This window comes from Aulonocara sp. 'chitande type north' Nkhata Bay, linkage group LG3 (assembly GCF_057382095.1).
Source record: "Aulonocara sp. 'chitande type north' Nkhata Bay isolate Kocher_YH1m ecotype deep benthic linkage group LG3, A_spYH_male_GT1.1, whole genome shotgun sequence".
Lineage (NCBI taxonomy): Eukaryota > Metazoa > Chordata > Actinopteri > Cichliformes > Cichlidae > Aulonocara > Aulonocara sp. 'chitande type north' Nkhata Bay.
The window spans coordinates 42,014,714-42,029,289 of record NC_141346.1 but is presented as its reverse complement, the minus strand read 5'-3'; the positions used below and the strand labels follow the sequence as shown (position 1 = coordinate 42,029,289).

General features: G+C 41.2%; 1 protein-coding gene across 1 annotated transcript in view; it reads left to right on the top strand.

The window, feature by feature from the left end:
* Window positions 1-3,013: 3,013 nt before the first annotated feature.
* rell1 (RELT like 1) overlaps window positions 3,014-14,576 on the top strand; it is a 33,184-nt gene continuing 21,621 nt past the window's right edge. The window contains exons 1-2 of the mRNA XM_086281333.1: window positions 3,014-3,219; window positions 13,404-13,601. Of these exons, the coding sequence (XP_086137459.1) occupies window positions 3,195-3,219; window positions 13,404-13,601 (223 nt within the window). The 5' untranslated portion in view covers window positions 3,014-3,194. The remainder of the gene's footprint in view (window positions 3,220-13,403; window positions 13,602-14,576) is intronic.

The following is a 14,576-nucleotide window of genomic DNA, read 5'->3' as shown; positions in this document are numbered from 1 at the left end:
GGGGAACAACACAGAGATGAACAGAGTGCATTGACTCATTGTCACCGATACCCAATTTACATTCTGGACCAGTGTGTCCCAATCTTGCACAATAAGGCTAATTTGAGTTTTTGAACACAAAACAGGCTCTTGACCTGCAACTCAGAGGAACACATGCAAAGCACATGAGTTCATGTATGTGCTTGATGGATTTCTATACTCTTTCCACCACTGAAAGCCAGAAATGAACAGCAGAATTATGCACATTCGGTCAGATCTTCTGTACATTTATGATTTATTTTCAGGTGGTTTTCTACATGCATGTGCCTATAGAGACACTGTGGATGTGTACGAGGATGAGTAATAAGCACTTAACTGCAGTTAATAAAAGTATAAGGAGTTTCTAACAAAAACAAAATGCCTGAAAAACTAAATCAAAAACTGATTAAACAGGTTGTGTTTGATAGTAGTAAAGAAAATTGGCTCCATCTGCAAGGATGAAATGACCTGGAAGAGGGTGACGGACCTAATGGTACAGTGGGATGTTGCGGAGCACCCTGGAGTCATGCACTGACCCAGGAGGCAAAACCAGGCCAGCCCACATATGTATCCACGAAGCAGCCCTGATGGTCACAAACTGCCCGCAGGATTATGGAGGGGAACAATTTCCTGTTCCTGTAGCACTGACCATCAGGGCCACTGGGAGGCTTGATGCAGACATGGCAGCCGTCAATTGCACCAGCAGCTTTCAAAAAGACTCTGTGTCTTGCCAGCCCTGCTAACCCATGAGACACGACATCTAGTTCTTCAGGTTTCCGAGGGAGGCGGATGACCCGATGACGAACAGCATACCACCCCCGTCTATGACCCTGTGGATGATGCAGTGAACTGTGTAATGAGCTATTGCTGGAGCTATGGAGCTATGGAAACAACTCTGTAGGACGCTCCACGTGTCAGTCAGAAAAGAAAAACAAGACCTCAATTGTGGCACCCCAACCATGTGTCCCATCCTGGTTAATCAGATTCAGCAACACTTTTAGAGACTCCCTGCTCAGGCGAAAATCAGGTCTAGTGTCCTCATTATTAAAAAATCTGTCCAGGACTGGGACACTCACTTTAATCCTGCAGTACAGTGGTCCGGCCTGTTGAAGGAAAAAGTGGAAAATAACAGAAATTGTTTTATTCTTGTCATCATTATGAATGTTGCTGTTCTGGTTCTTTAAAAAAAGATTTTATGTGTAAATCATTATTTTGATTATTACAGTTGGGAACAGCAGGTGATGCAAATCTGAAGGCTAGACCGTCTCATGTACCTCTCACTTTTGGCATTCGTGTTATTGGCAGTCTTAGAAGGCCTATGAATTGGGACTCAGCTAATGTATGTCTGCAAATACTAACTAATCCTTCCTATCTGTTTCAATATGTACGCAATTATAAATGGTAAATGGCCTGTATTTGTATAGCGCTTTTCTAGTCCCTAAGGACCCCAAAGCGCTTTACACTACATCCTGTCATCCACCCATTCACACACACATTCACACACTGGTGATGGCAAGCTACATTGTAGCCACAGCCACCCTGGGGCGCACTGACAGAGGCGAGGCTGCCGGACACTGGCGCCACCGGGCCCTCTGACCACCACCAGTAGGCAACGGGTGAAGTGTCTTGCCCAAGGACACAACGACCGAGACTGTCCAAGCCGGGGCTCGAACCGGCAACCTTCCGATTACAAGGCGAACTCCCAACTCTTGAGCCACGATCGCCCCAAATGTGCTTTACTTTTCCAACTGTTTTCAGAGGCTAACGTTAGCGTTTGTACTCAACAGTAAAAATAAGTCTACAACTTGGGCTCTTCCTCCACTGAAATCTAAAGGTGGAAGTAAAACATAAATTAAGAGATCGGGACTTTTATTAGAGTCTTAAACTATTCCTTTCTACCTGTACAGTTGTTGAAAGATTCTGTCAGTTTATGTAACAGCCTTCAGCTGTTTTAGCTAACTGGCACTCACAGCTAACTTCAAAAAATAAATCATGTTGAACCTAAAATTACCATCATAAAAATAAGTCATCAGAATATTCCACATTTATCTAGTAACCACAGGAGTTAGAAAAAGATAGCAACTCTTTCTACATGCATACATTTATTGGTGGAGTGTGTGTAAATGTTAATTAAAAGTGCTCTGGTATAGGTAGTTGATGGAGACTTATTATAGTAAGTGATAGTAAGTGTATGACTGATAATTGAACAGAAATAAGTATGTTTAAATTAAAATAAAAATAAAAAGTAGTCACTTAGTAGTCACTCTCCAAAAAAATAAAACACACACACACAGTGTACTGAGGATTTTGCTTTATTGCAATCCTTTTTGGGTTGGAACACACTTCTGACTTTAGCTTTCTTCCGGCGTTCTGAAGGAAAAACCTCCCATCCTCTCCACTCCAGCTTCACTAAAAGCAGTAGAGAGCTTCTCAGTGCCATCACCACCACCTGTTCTCTCACCTGCCTGGCACCGCCTCTTAAACTCACGGACACCCCTCCTCTGCAGCTGAGCCAGGGGCCACACATCTGTCACATTTTGTGAAATGAAATTTTTTTTTTTAACCTCAAACATGCATTGTGAACATTTTTTTTAACCTTTTTGTATTGTTTTTGTGACCCATCTTTTTTTTATTTGCAGCAAACAACACATTTAAACAGCATAAGTTGACCCAAAGTGCTTCAGCGACAGGCACATTTACATTTCAGGTTTTACAACAAACAAAAAAAAACAACAACAAACCCAGTTTCAAAATACACGAAAAGCTGAAAGGTGCGTTTTGTTGTGTTAACTAATAATTGTGGGGAAAAATAAACTAGTGATTTTGTGGTCACTAAGTGTGTTTAAAGCTTGCAAACTGATGATGATTCATCTCATAAATCATGACACATCAGTAGTTATTGGTATCGGCATTTTAAAAAATGTGCAATCAGGCACGGCATCGCTTAAGGCGGCAACGAACGCGGAAGTGTCGGTGAGTGAGTGCTCTCGCTCCAGCTCGACTCTCTGTCGGGGACACTACAGGGCGTATCCGCTCTCTGAGAATCAGGAAACACGTTGATATTCGCTGCAACTCTCCGCTTTATTTTGATCAGTGTAATCGCTCCGTAGTGCTGACCGTCAGCGGCTGCCTAGAACATCGACACCGACACCAGCCTGCTGGATATCAGCCCAGCGATGAGCAACACGACCGCTTCTGACGGTTGGTTTCTGAGCTTTCTATAACTTGTGTGGGGATGAAACCGTGTTTCACCGCTGCAGTTCATGGTATATGGTACATATATTGCGAAAAGACCTCTGTAGTTTTCCATGTCGTGACATTGATGTCAGCCTTCCTGGAAAACGAACTTGTTAAGCCCGCGTGTAAAGTTTCAGGAGGATATTGCGCACCTACATCAGATGCGCTGCAGGGCAGAGGAAAAGGAAAAGTTAGTAGAGTCTCGTTAGAGGCTTTGGGAAAACTATTGCTTTTGAATAATCAGACACACCTTATTAAGCTTTATTTAGTTATAATGACTTACATGCTGTCCCATTGTCACAGAAAGACTGTTAAACTTTGGGTTTGAGCGATTGAAATATGTTTTTGCAGGTTTGTGGTATTTCGGCATCATTACGGCGCTTGCAAAGTTAACGTGTTATGTTAAGTTAACTCTTTGTATTACTTGACCTATTCTGCTTTTTAATATAATAGCTCTTTCAAGATGTAAGGGGGCGATCGTGGCTCAAGAGTTCGTCTTGTAATTGGAAGGTTGCCGGTTCGAGCCCCGGCTCCGACAGTCTCGGTCCTTGGGCAAGACACTTCACCCGCTGCCTACTGGTGGTGGTCAGAGGGCCCGGTGGCGCCAGTATCCGGCAGCCTCTGTCAGTGCGCCCCAGGGCGGCTGTGGCTACAATGTAGCTTGCCATCACCAGTGTGTGAATGGGTGGATGACTGTGTATAGTGTAAAGCTTTGGGGTCCTTAGGACCAAGTAAAGCGCTATACATTTACCATTTAAATGTACTCACTGTTTGTCCTGCTGCAGATTTTCCATCACAAAACTCAAAGCCGACTGAATAACCTGTAAGATTAAACTGAGTACTGATAAACTGAGTGTGCAGTTGAATATTTGCTCATCAGATAAGGACTCTTCGAGCTATGTTAATAACGGTTTCACAATGTCAGATCACGCTTTACTGCTTCCCGTGAGAAAATGTTTATTTATTTCTTCTTCTGGTATAAAACAGAAAAGCATGAGTTTTGTGGTTTACTGTAATAATCAGCAGATTAAGAAATATTAACCATAAATGTCAGCTGCTTCTCCAAAAGTGCATCAAGTTTAATTTTATGTCAGAATGTCTGTGCCTAAATGTGTGAAGGTTGCTTTAAAAGCTCAAAAGCAGAGCCAGGCTCACCCTGGATGTTTGAGGGCTGAGATCAACACTGAACTGCCATCAGTGCGACGCCGTCACATCTAAATAAACCGAAGCAATTATTGTTGGATTATTTTCTGTAAAAACAAAAGAGTATTCGGGGCAAATATAAATCATTGCTGCAAAAGGGATGGGTGCTTTCAGAGTTTCTAAGCAGCATATAAAGACATTACATTCGCTTAAATAATTTGCACGTAGTAAAATGTTTGTGCATGTTGGCAATATTTCCCCTCTGTGTTGTGATCAGTGTTGGAGTCATTACTACACAAAATGCTTTTTCTTTTTAAAAAAATAGCGCAGTACCTTACTTAATTTCTCCCAGGACAAAGTCTATAAATGTATTACTCCTTAGATTACTCTCATGTTTCGCCATAAAATAACCTGAAAAGCATTATGCACAATTACCACTAACATAAATCCCTATGCTAACGAGGACACACTCTTTCTCTTAGTACTTAGGTATGAGCACAAAGCCGACAACAAAAAGGAAAAATGAAAACGAGCACAGAGACTTCAAAGTGATCTCCATGGTGATTCTACCTTAGAAACATAGACGGGTAGAAATAGATGCCTGACTGCTCATCAGTTTGTTACCTGTTGAAGTTCATGGTCTGGCTGCTGGGCAGCGGTCGGCTTTTACTCGACTTTTGCTCTGGGTTTTTGGCTAGCTTAGCATTAGCATGCTATCTGTGCAAGGTGCTTGCAAAGAGCTGATTTTGTATTAACAGCATAATGCAGCTGTTTCTGTCTTGGATGTTTGCACTATAAAATTACTCTGTCCTCCTTTTATGCAACAAAATATAAATGTCCATATGCACGCTGCAGACTGTGCCCCGATTTTCCTCGAATCAATAGGCAGGCAAACTTACAATTCCAAGGAACTGAGCTACTGGAATCAGAATCAGAAAGGGTTTTATTGCCAAATGTTGAGCAGGTTTACAACATTAGGAAATTGCTGTGGTGCTTAGTGTAAACATACTGTCATAAACGCTTAAATAGATATAAAAATAAGAATTAAAAGTGCTAAGTAGATAGAAATTGGCTCTCTGTAAGAACTGGTTCTCAGTTCCCATCTCTACCCGTAATATTGGGCAACATAGGAAGACATCTCATTTGGTTAACCAAAGCTGTTTAGAAAAATTGGTAATAGTTCATTAAACAAAATAAAAAATAGATTGATAAATACCTTTCTACCTGTGGGAAATTTCAGTGAATATCAGTGCTTGGGTTTGTGCCCATGACTGAGATGGTTACCACGCCTTCCAGAAAGACCAGAAAGTCCAGGTGGGAGCTTTGCAGCAAGCAGGAGTGCTTAGTTAGTAGGTTGCCCCTAGATCAATGTGCAGCTGCTTCTCTGAACTTTATCCGAATTTGTTAGCATATACCAATAATCTGTGCTTTTAAAATGGATCTCTGTTGTTATATGCTTGCTGACTTCACCCCTCTGAAGTTGCCTTACATAAGTGTGGCGCTGACCGCCTGATTGAAGCTTTGTTCGGGCTTGCAGTCACAGCCACAAGGAGGGTTCAGTTACAGTAGGCAGTTTTTATTCTTTTTGTTCCACATCATTTATAGTTTTTGACGTTAGATGAAAACACACAAAACGGCACCAAACCCTGATACAAATCAGATGTGCAGTTCACTATCCTCCAACACTGTGTACAACCATGAAGCTCCTTATTTACAGTGTCAGAGACTAGATGTGAGTAGGAAGAAAACAGCTGATCTGTCTTACATAAACCTTTATGTATAATCTTTAAAATATTGACTGTTTGACTGCAACAGCTTCTGAGGCATTTCCTTAGACAGATAATGAGCTTGGGTTTTTGTTTTTGTCACTTTATGTCTTCACAATCTGATCTGTGCATTTCATTATGCTAACTCTGATAGTATTCTGTTTTTATATGAGGATCGATGGAGATGAATAACTTATAAGCAGTGATTATTGCGATGCCTGTTGAACGACAGAGTACTGTAGTGTCAGTCTCGCTCATTTAGTTCCAGCCGATGTCTTCATAACCTTTAAAAAGTGGGGACTATTTCCATCTTTCCATGAGAGGTCTGTGGCTTGAAGAAGGCCAAAGCTCATTCAATTAGACCCACTCATCCAGTCCCTTAATTTGGAGACAGGAAAACACTCGTATCACATGTGTTTGTTTATGTGTGAGTGTGCAGTAATCCTTTCCTAATTACCAGGCAGAATGTAAACTCACTCCAGTTTCAGCTGGACACTCAGGCAGTCACTGGTGTGTGAGTCTGAGAGTGGTTCCCAGTTTAGTCGAGCAAACTCCCCCAAAGCGATTCAAAGAAAAGAAAAGTTTGTCTCAAAAGCTAGAAGGAAAAAACGAAACTGGACTTTTTTTTTTTAGGTTTTTGAAGATGTTTCACCTCTCACCCAAGAGGTTTCTTTATTTCTTTTTTTTTTTCTTCTTTAACTGAACTTGATTTAATTAATCATTTGTGTCCTCACATGAGCCAGGGTGTGCAAACAAAAGCGTGGGTAATCACCACCAGAGGTTTGGAGTGAAACCATTGTGACACCTTGCTCCACATAGATTGCCTTCTTTACTCCTCTTTCACACCGTTGGTCTTCTCGGGCTAAAATGTGAACACTGGCAAACTCAAACGTGTGACCTTTACCCTTTAGGTGCAGGTGTACAGTGTTGAGTACACCTGAGAGTTGAGTGTTGTCCTGTCGAGGTGGCTCTTCTCGCTGTCAGCCACAGAGTTTAAACGACCTCTTAGTGATCTTTCAAATTAAAAGTGACTTATAAGTTGTACTACATAGCTGGTCTCTAGCCACGTACATCAGAGAAGATTACCCCCCCCCCCCACACACACACACACACACACACACACACACACACACACACACACACACACACACACACACACACACACACACAAATGTCACCACCTGGATTTAACTAAGCAAATACTTAAACCCTTCCACTGGTTTGGAGGTCTAAGTTTGGGTAATGTTATGTTGTTGTGTGCTTGAAAAATGTGGTCAGCTGACTGCCTGAATATACTGAATGACCAAGTTTTTCCGTCAGCCATATTATTGTGGTGTAATTGCCGGGATTCATCGGGCTTAAATTGTGAAAGAGTGGCTCAGGGACAATGAGGCAACCCTCCAGTGTATTTATCGTCTCTTCACATGTCAACGAAGAGCATCCTTCAATCCAGCTGGGTAAGCTTGAGCCAAGATGTTGGAAAGAGTGACTTTTGGTCAGCTAGAAGCTTCTTTTTTTTTTTAAACACTTTGGTGTCAAGGAGTTAGGTGAGGAACAACAAATGCATTTTTTGTGTGTTAAACATTAAACAAGTTCATCAATACAAGTTGCTAAATTTCATTATCATCTGTCGCTGTCTGGTTGCCACATCGCAGCTTGTCACTTCCTGTGTGGACAGTCATGCATTTTCCTGAGTATGTGGAAATGAGAAGCCACAGTGAACAGAACTGCATCGCATTCAGTTGAAAACCTATTTCCCGTAACTTATCCGAGGGATACATAAAGTTCTGTCTCTTTAATTTCCTGAACAGTAGCAGTACTGTGCTCTTTCTTTATTTTGCTGGGAAAATGGGAAATAGTTTCCACATTTGTTAAAACTTGTACAAACATACATGGTAGGGCTGTGCGATATGACCAAAATCTCATATCCACATAAGACATTTATCGTCCTGACAACGATATAAATCACAAAAATGTAATATTTTTCTGTAAATTCTGTGAATCTCGGGCAAAACAATATATATCAGATGACGATATAAAAACGTCTATCATTTCATTTTACGCTATCGTTTGTTTCGTGGTGTCGTAAAATACACAGTTTACAGCAATATTTTTTTTCATCGTTTTGATGGTCACTGCAGTGGCTATATTAATTTCTTAAAGTTCTCTCTTTCTCTTATATTTAATATAACCACACTATGGACGAACAAGAGCCTGTTTTCACGTGTTGTCGTTAGCCACAACGACGGTAACACCATCGCATGGCTCCGCTGTCCACTTGTTTGTGACAGTCCCAAAACGTCGGCTGCATCCTCCGGAGGCCGCATTTGAAGGCCGATTACGTCACAGCCAGGCGACGAAGGCTGTCGATAAATGATAAATGTCTTATACCGGGATATGAGATTTTGGTGAAATTGTGTGTGTGTGTGTGTGTGTGTGTGTGTGTGTGTGTGCTAAGTTGTCTCTTATGTGTAGACACAACACTGAGTCATCTGTTGAGTTAAGGTGACCTTTTAATACTTGAATGATTTACAGGTCAGTGTTAAGTGGTTTAATAAACAAGCGTTCCTCTTAAAATGATGGATGATGGACTGAAAATGCAGCCAATGTCCAAAGAAAAAGAGTAAGTAACCATGTTTATGGTCTCAGGCGATTATGTCCATGCATGTCAGTAACTCAGGACCGAAACCTAGTGAGGAATCATTACATATGGTGCATTTTTATTTACTCCAATAAACGTATGAGACTATTTAGGAAAACCAAATGAATCAATTTGAGTGCAATCTGTGGAATTTCCCCCATTGAAAGAGAGGATATTTAAAAGTTAATGTACAACGTTGTGCTCCTTACTCATTGTGTTTTCACGAAATCCTGTGGACTTCTGAATACAATGAATCATCAAACATAGACAAAATGCAAAGAGGAAGCGATGTGGAGTAAACGTCATTGGACTGAAAGGGCACCGAATCCACAGGAATAAATAGCAACAGAAGGCTGATTATTGCATGTGGTCGCCTGCCGTAAATATTTCCCTGTAGCTGGCATCCAATAGTGTGAATATCCATAAATGGCATGAAAAGTGCTTTAATAATGTGCTTTTTCGCAATCTGATATTTATTGAGGTGTTTGAATTCTTGGTTGAGTCAATATATAAAGTAAATACTTGTTTAAAAACCCAATCATGACATCAGAAATGGGAGATTTGGATAGAGTTTGATTGGTGCATGCTGATTGCATTGTGTTTGCAATCAGGACAGGAGAGTGAACAGGTGGAAGGAGCAGGGAAAATTAAGAGTGCAGCACACTGATGAGACACGAAAACAGCTGGAAAATTGAGGAAGAGGTGAGCATCAATAAAAGGCAAGACAAAAGTGACTCGGCAGGAGCTGCGATAGCAGGGTTGGTAAAGTTTAAAAATTAAACTAACACGTCAGCATAAAGTCTGGGATACTCTGAGTGCTTCATAGACACGGTTTTAATGTTTTTCTCAAGGTTTAGTCCCTGCTGCTTAACAACAAAGCTGAAGAACTCAAAAAGACATCATTAAATGTCTCTTTAGACTCTTTCTCTCCTAGGGAGCTTTCTTAACTAACTTCAATCATTTCTTCCTGTAATGATCCACGTGTCTCTTAGGCTGTTCAACAAAGTCTTGCTATTAATTAATGCTACAATATTACATACAATAGAGTTATCTCTATCAGCAGAGTGTGCTCCATAGACTTCCAAGGTGGCTGCAATTACAGCACTACTTTAAAGTCTGTCATGGATCCACCTGTTTTAGTGGATGTTCACAAGCCGAACAAGGGTCAGCGATCAGATGACATGCACTTTACATTTCCACCCGTGTGATGGTGTTGCACACAAAGGGTCAGATTACTAACTGAATGTAGCTGAGTGCTTTAAATCTTGCAGCCGTCTCCGATTCCCTAGCTTACACTTTTTAATGCCCAGTTGCCAAGAAGTGACTCACAGAGTTTGACGTTAAAACGAAAAACTAAAATGAAACTAAAAATCAGCCCATGTGATTAGCAGGGCTCAAAGAATGCAGCGACAGCCGGCGTGCTGCTCTTTTGTACAAATGACCCCAATTTAATGGCCTGTTCTTGGTCTCTCGTTGCCCTCCACATCTGCACCATTAATCATGAAAATTGAATATGTTTTGGTCTGCACAGCGGTTGGATAAAAGGAGAAACTTTTAGATATCAGCTTGGGTTCTTGGAAATGGTTATCACTGCTGATATTTTATCAGTAATTTAAAAAAAAAAAAAAGCTCACAAAACTGCAACTTTAGTCAAGAACGAAAAGAAAACAACCTCTTCGTTCAACAGAAAATCCAAAAAGTCCAAATGTTTCTTAGAAGTTGTAGCTGGAAACTAATGTAACCGCCGCCCCGCTGTTGTTGCCGTTTAAATTCATTTTGTTAATCCCCTTCTGTGAAGTGCTCATGTCTCTAGCTTTAGTTTGTAGTTCTCTCTCTTTTATAGGAGCTCCACCACAGCACCAGCTGTGGTTACAGAAAAGATGTCTGGCTCCAATTCAGAAACTCCTCAGTGACCCCGTTCAAGCCATTTGCTAGTCTCCAGTCTTATTTTATTTTAAAACAGTCATCTAATTGGCCCGTGATTACTTCTGAGTCATTTTAGAGGCGCACAGGACCGTGCTGTTCCAACAGTGTGGTTGTCACTGTTATTGCAAGCTCATAGACATGCAACTTTTGGTAACAGGCTGGTCAGTCAGCAGACAATGATCAGTGTGTTCAGGTTTGGGCACCAGGGAACTGGGACAATGGAGGAGCACTAATGTGTTTATGCATCGGGTGCACATAAGCTAGTATTTAGATACATGTCTCCGCGCGTGGTGCTGTTCTATAGTTCGTGCAGATTAGCTGTCGTGCTGCGTCTCTCTATCAGACCCACCCCGAGTCTCTTTGTGCTGTGCACACACAGACCTGAGCAGACAAAAGCTCTCTTGTTTGTAGAGCTGGAATGCGTCATGTGGTACCTCACCTTTGAACTTTGACCTGATCGAGATGTTTGGTTCAAAATGTAATATTTCATAGTATCATCTGATTTATTCACACTTACGCTTTTTTTTTTGTTTGTGTTTTTACATTCAAACATTTACAGTTTTAGTCATTTTACAGTTTTACAAAAGTTGTGTTCTGAAAATATTGGCATCAGTAGCATTATTGACACTTCATATTTCCTCCATGGCTTAAAATGGGGAGTGGAGTAGTTAAGGTGGTGATATTACTTTACTGTAATAGGCCTAGGTTGCTGGGGTTGCCCCATGATGCAGTGAGCATTTCTTTTTCACTCTCTGTTGTATTATACACCAGTATTGCAGTTATTCATTACTCAACTGTGGCTCTGTCACGCATAGTGTGTCTTTTGTCCTGTTCTTCTCTGTGCTCGCTTCCCCCTCCCATCAACCCCAACCGGTTGTGGCAGATGGCTGTCCCTTCCTGAGCCTAGTTTTGCCGGAGGTTTCTTACTGCTTGCTCATAGGGGGTGATGTGACCGCCGGTGTTTCTATCTATTATTGTAGCGTCTTTACCTTTACGATATAATAAAAACCTTGAAGTGACTGCTGTTGTAAACTGGTGCTATATAAGCTGAGTTGAGTTGAATTGAAGGGACTTGTTTTGTACTTGCAACAGCAAATCTAATGGAAGTCAGGTTAAAAGTTAATTTGCTCATGGTGTGTTTTATTTATCATAATTAGCGGTGACACCATGGGTGCAGTGGGTGGCTGGTTTGATGAGCATCCCTGCTGTCACAGATTAGTGCAAGCAGTCCTCTGTTGACCGTGCAGCGTAAATACAATGAATTATGATTTTTAAGCAATTTTTTTCCCCATGAGCTTTCCCATATGGAAAAGATATATATAAATCTTATAAAGTTTGTATCTGTCTTGTGTGAAACTTGTATGAAAAGCATATAAGAGTGAAAACAGATATAAGATCCCTTGAAAAATTATATAATGAAACTCATTAAAACTCATGAAAGTGGCCACTTTCATGAGTAAATCATATAAGTTTTTACTATTTCTTTTCCATATGGGTTGGGTGAGCTTATAAGTTCATTCGGTGGAAGAGTCATCACTTGCTATCATGTGAATACTACAGTAAAAACTTACTTAGATCAGGTAAACATTAACACTGTTTACCTGCTTTAAGTACAGGCCTACCACCACTAAGGTAAATGTTACTGTTTGAGGAAATGTGGTATCTTTGTGTCTTTTAACAAAGTAATTAAGTAATGGATACACAACTAAATGACAGATAGGTGCCTGTTTTTCACAATCTACTTTAGAAATGTTTGTTTTTTACAATAAGTCCACAGTTTTGGGAAAAAGGACTTTTTTTTTGTTTTTGTGAAGAACAAAAACTTTCTGTTTTATAATTACTTGAAAATCTGGGCATCGAGCTACCAGCGCATCTTCTTAAATTTTGCACATTTATTTCTTACAATTTAAATGTAAGAAATACATGTGCAAGGCCTGCTGACAGGTTTCCTTGATTTACTGCAGCAATATTTCTTTGTCATGTAGAAAAACGGAGACATTCTGTTGAAAGTGCACTTCTTTTTTTCTGATATGGAGACGTCTCAGGGTTTGAATGTGTAGTAAATTGGTTTGGCCCAGTTGAGATCAAAGTAGGCTGTGTGTTGCCCATGATGTAAAGTGAGTTTGACATCCCTGGATGACAGTGGCAAGACCTCCTGAATTTTTTTTTTTTTATCTTCAAAATATATTTTTGTTGTTTTAATTGAAAGTACAGGATTTGGAGCCCAGGAGATGTTTATTGTACCCAATCCAATAATCTGGACTTTAGACCCCCGGGTAGGCAGGTAGGAGTGGGAGCAGAGGCAGATTGAGCTAAAATGGTGAGATGTTTGTGGTCCTTGCGTCTGCTTTCTGCTGTCGTCTGTCTGATGATGTAACCGCCCGCTACGCCCAGGTTGGGTTACATCTGTTATGTTTAACATGCATTAAAGTCACCTTAAATAAAACATGTGACTGACTGCTATCACAGTTTATGGGACCCTTGTAAAGCTGGTTTACAGGAGTGCCTGCTCTCCTCCCTCACTCAGAAATAAATCAATAAAAGGGGGAAAAAAAACAGTCGAAGACAGAAACTAAAAAGGGTTTTGTTTTTCTGCGCCGCCTTACAAAAATGTATTGAATTACTGCTTTTTTTTTTTTTTTTTTTTATTTAAATTGTTTCTCATCCTCTAGCTGGTGACAGTGCTGGAACGAGCGGCGGGACCAATCCGTACTACATCGCCTTTGTGCTGGTGCCTATTCTCTTCCTTCTGGGCCTGCTCGGTGTGGTGATCTGTCATGTGCTGAAAAGGAAGGGCTACCGGTGCACCACAGACCATGATGACGAGGAGGAGTGTAAGGAAGAGGTCAAAGATCCCGAGCTGGGCGGAGGTAAGGTTTCAGAGATTCTGGGAGGTCATTGGAGGTTCTGAGAAATTTGACAGTATCGTTGGATTTATGTTTTTATTGAGTCTAAGGCTTAAATCATCCATCGCCTATATACAATACAAGCCAAAGATTATCCCACAGCCAGGCTCATATTAATCCAAGTGGACGTGTCGTTGTGTTGCTGATGTGTCTTCTCAGAAAAAAAGGGCCTTTTTTTCTTCTTTAAATAAGGCAAGCCAAGGTAACCCCAGTTCATTGTCAAAGATAGGACCGGTTAAATTAAAACAAGCCTTACAGATTCAATTTAGTTTTGACCCAGTTTTAACAGGAAGAAACCTCCAGCAAAACCAGTCTCAGCGAGGGCCTCGATCATTTGGCGGATGCGGGGAAAACGAGGGGGAAAAAAAGAAGACAAAAGAGAGCGCAGGGAGACGGGACAAAACCCAGACTGAGGGAGACAGAGGGCAAAAATGTAATGATATGTTGCAGCGATGCATAAACACGCGGGCAGTTTGAAGAGGTTGATGGAGGAGTACCGCTCGGTGTGTCACGTGAAGTCCCGCAGCGGACCGAGCCTGTCGCAGCATAACAAAGGGAGGCTTCTGATTCAGCCCTGACTGTCAGTTTTATCAAAGAAGAAAGTTTCAAGCCTAATCTTAAATGTAGAGATTGTGTCTGTCTCCCAAATTCAAAACTGGGACCTGGCTTCACAGTTTCAGTAGCAGAACATGACTATGATGCAGATCCAGGCGTACCCGGCCTCCTGCAGGCAGTGTCAGTGTTGTCGGTCCTTTAGCTTAGCCTCTGCACAACCGAGAAAACAATGAAATCAGTTCTCTTCACCCACTGTCTCTGTTTCCCCTTTCTTTTGTTTTAAACATTTGTCATCTTTTTGGACCCCGCTGACGCTCCATTTCCAGCTTGAGACTGTGATTCAGGTCTCATGACATGTTGAGCTGGCAGCGCGATTAGAGCTGA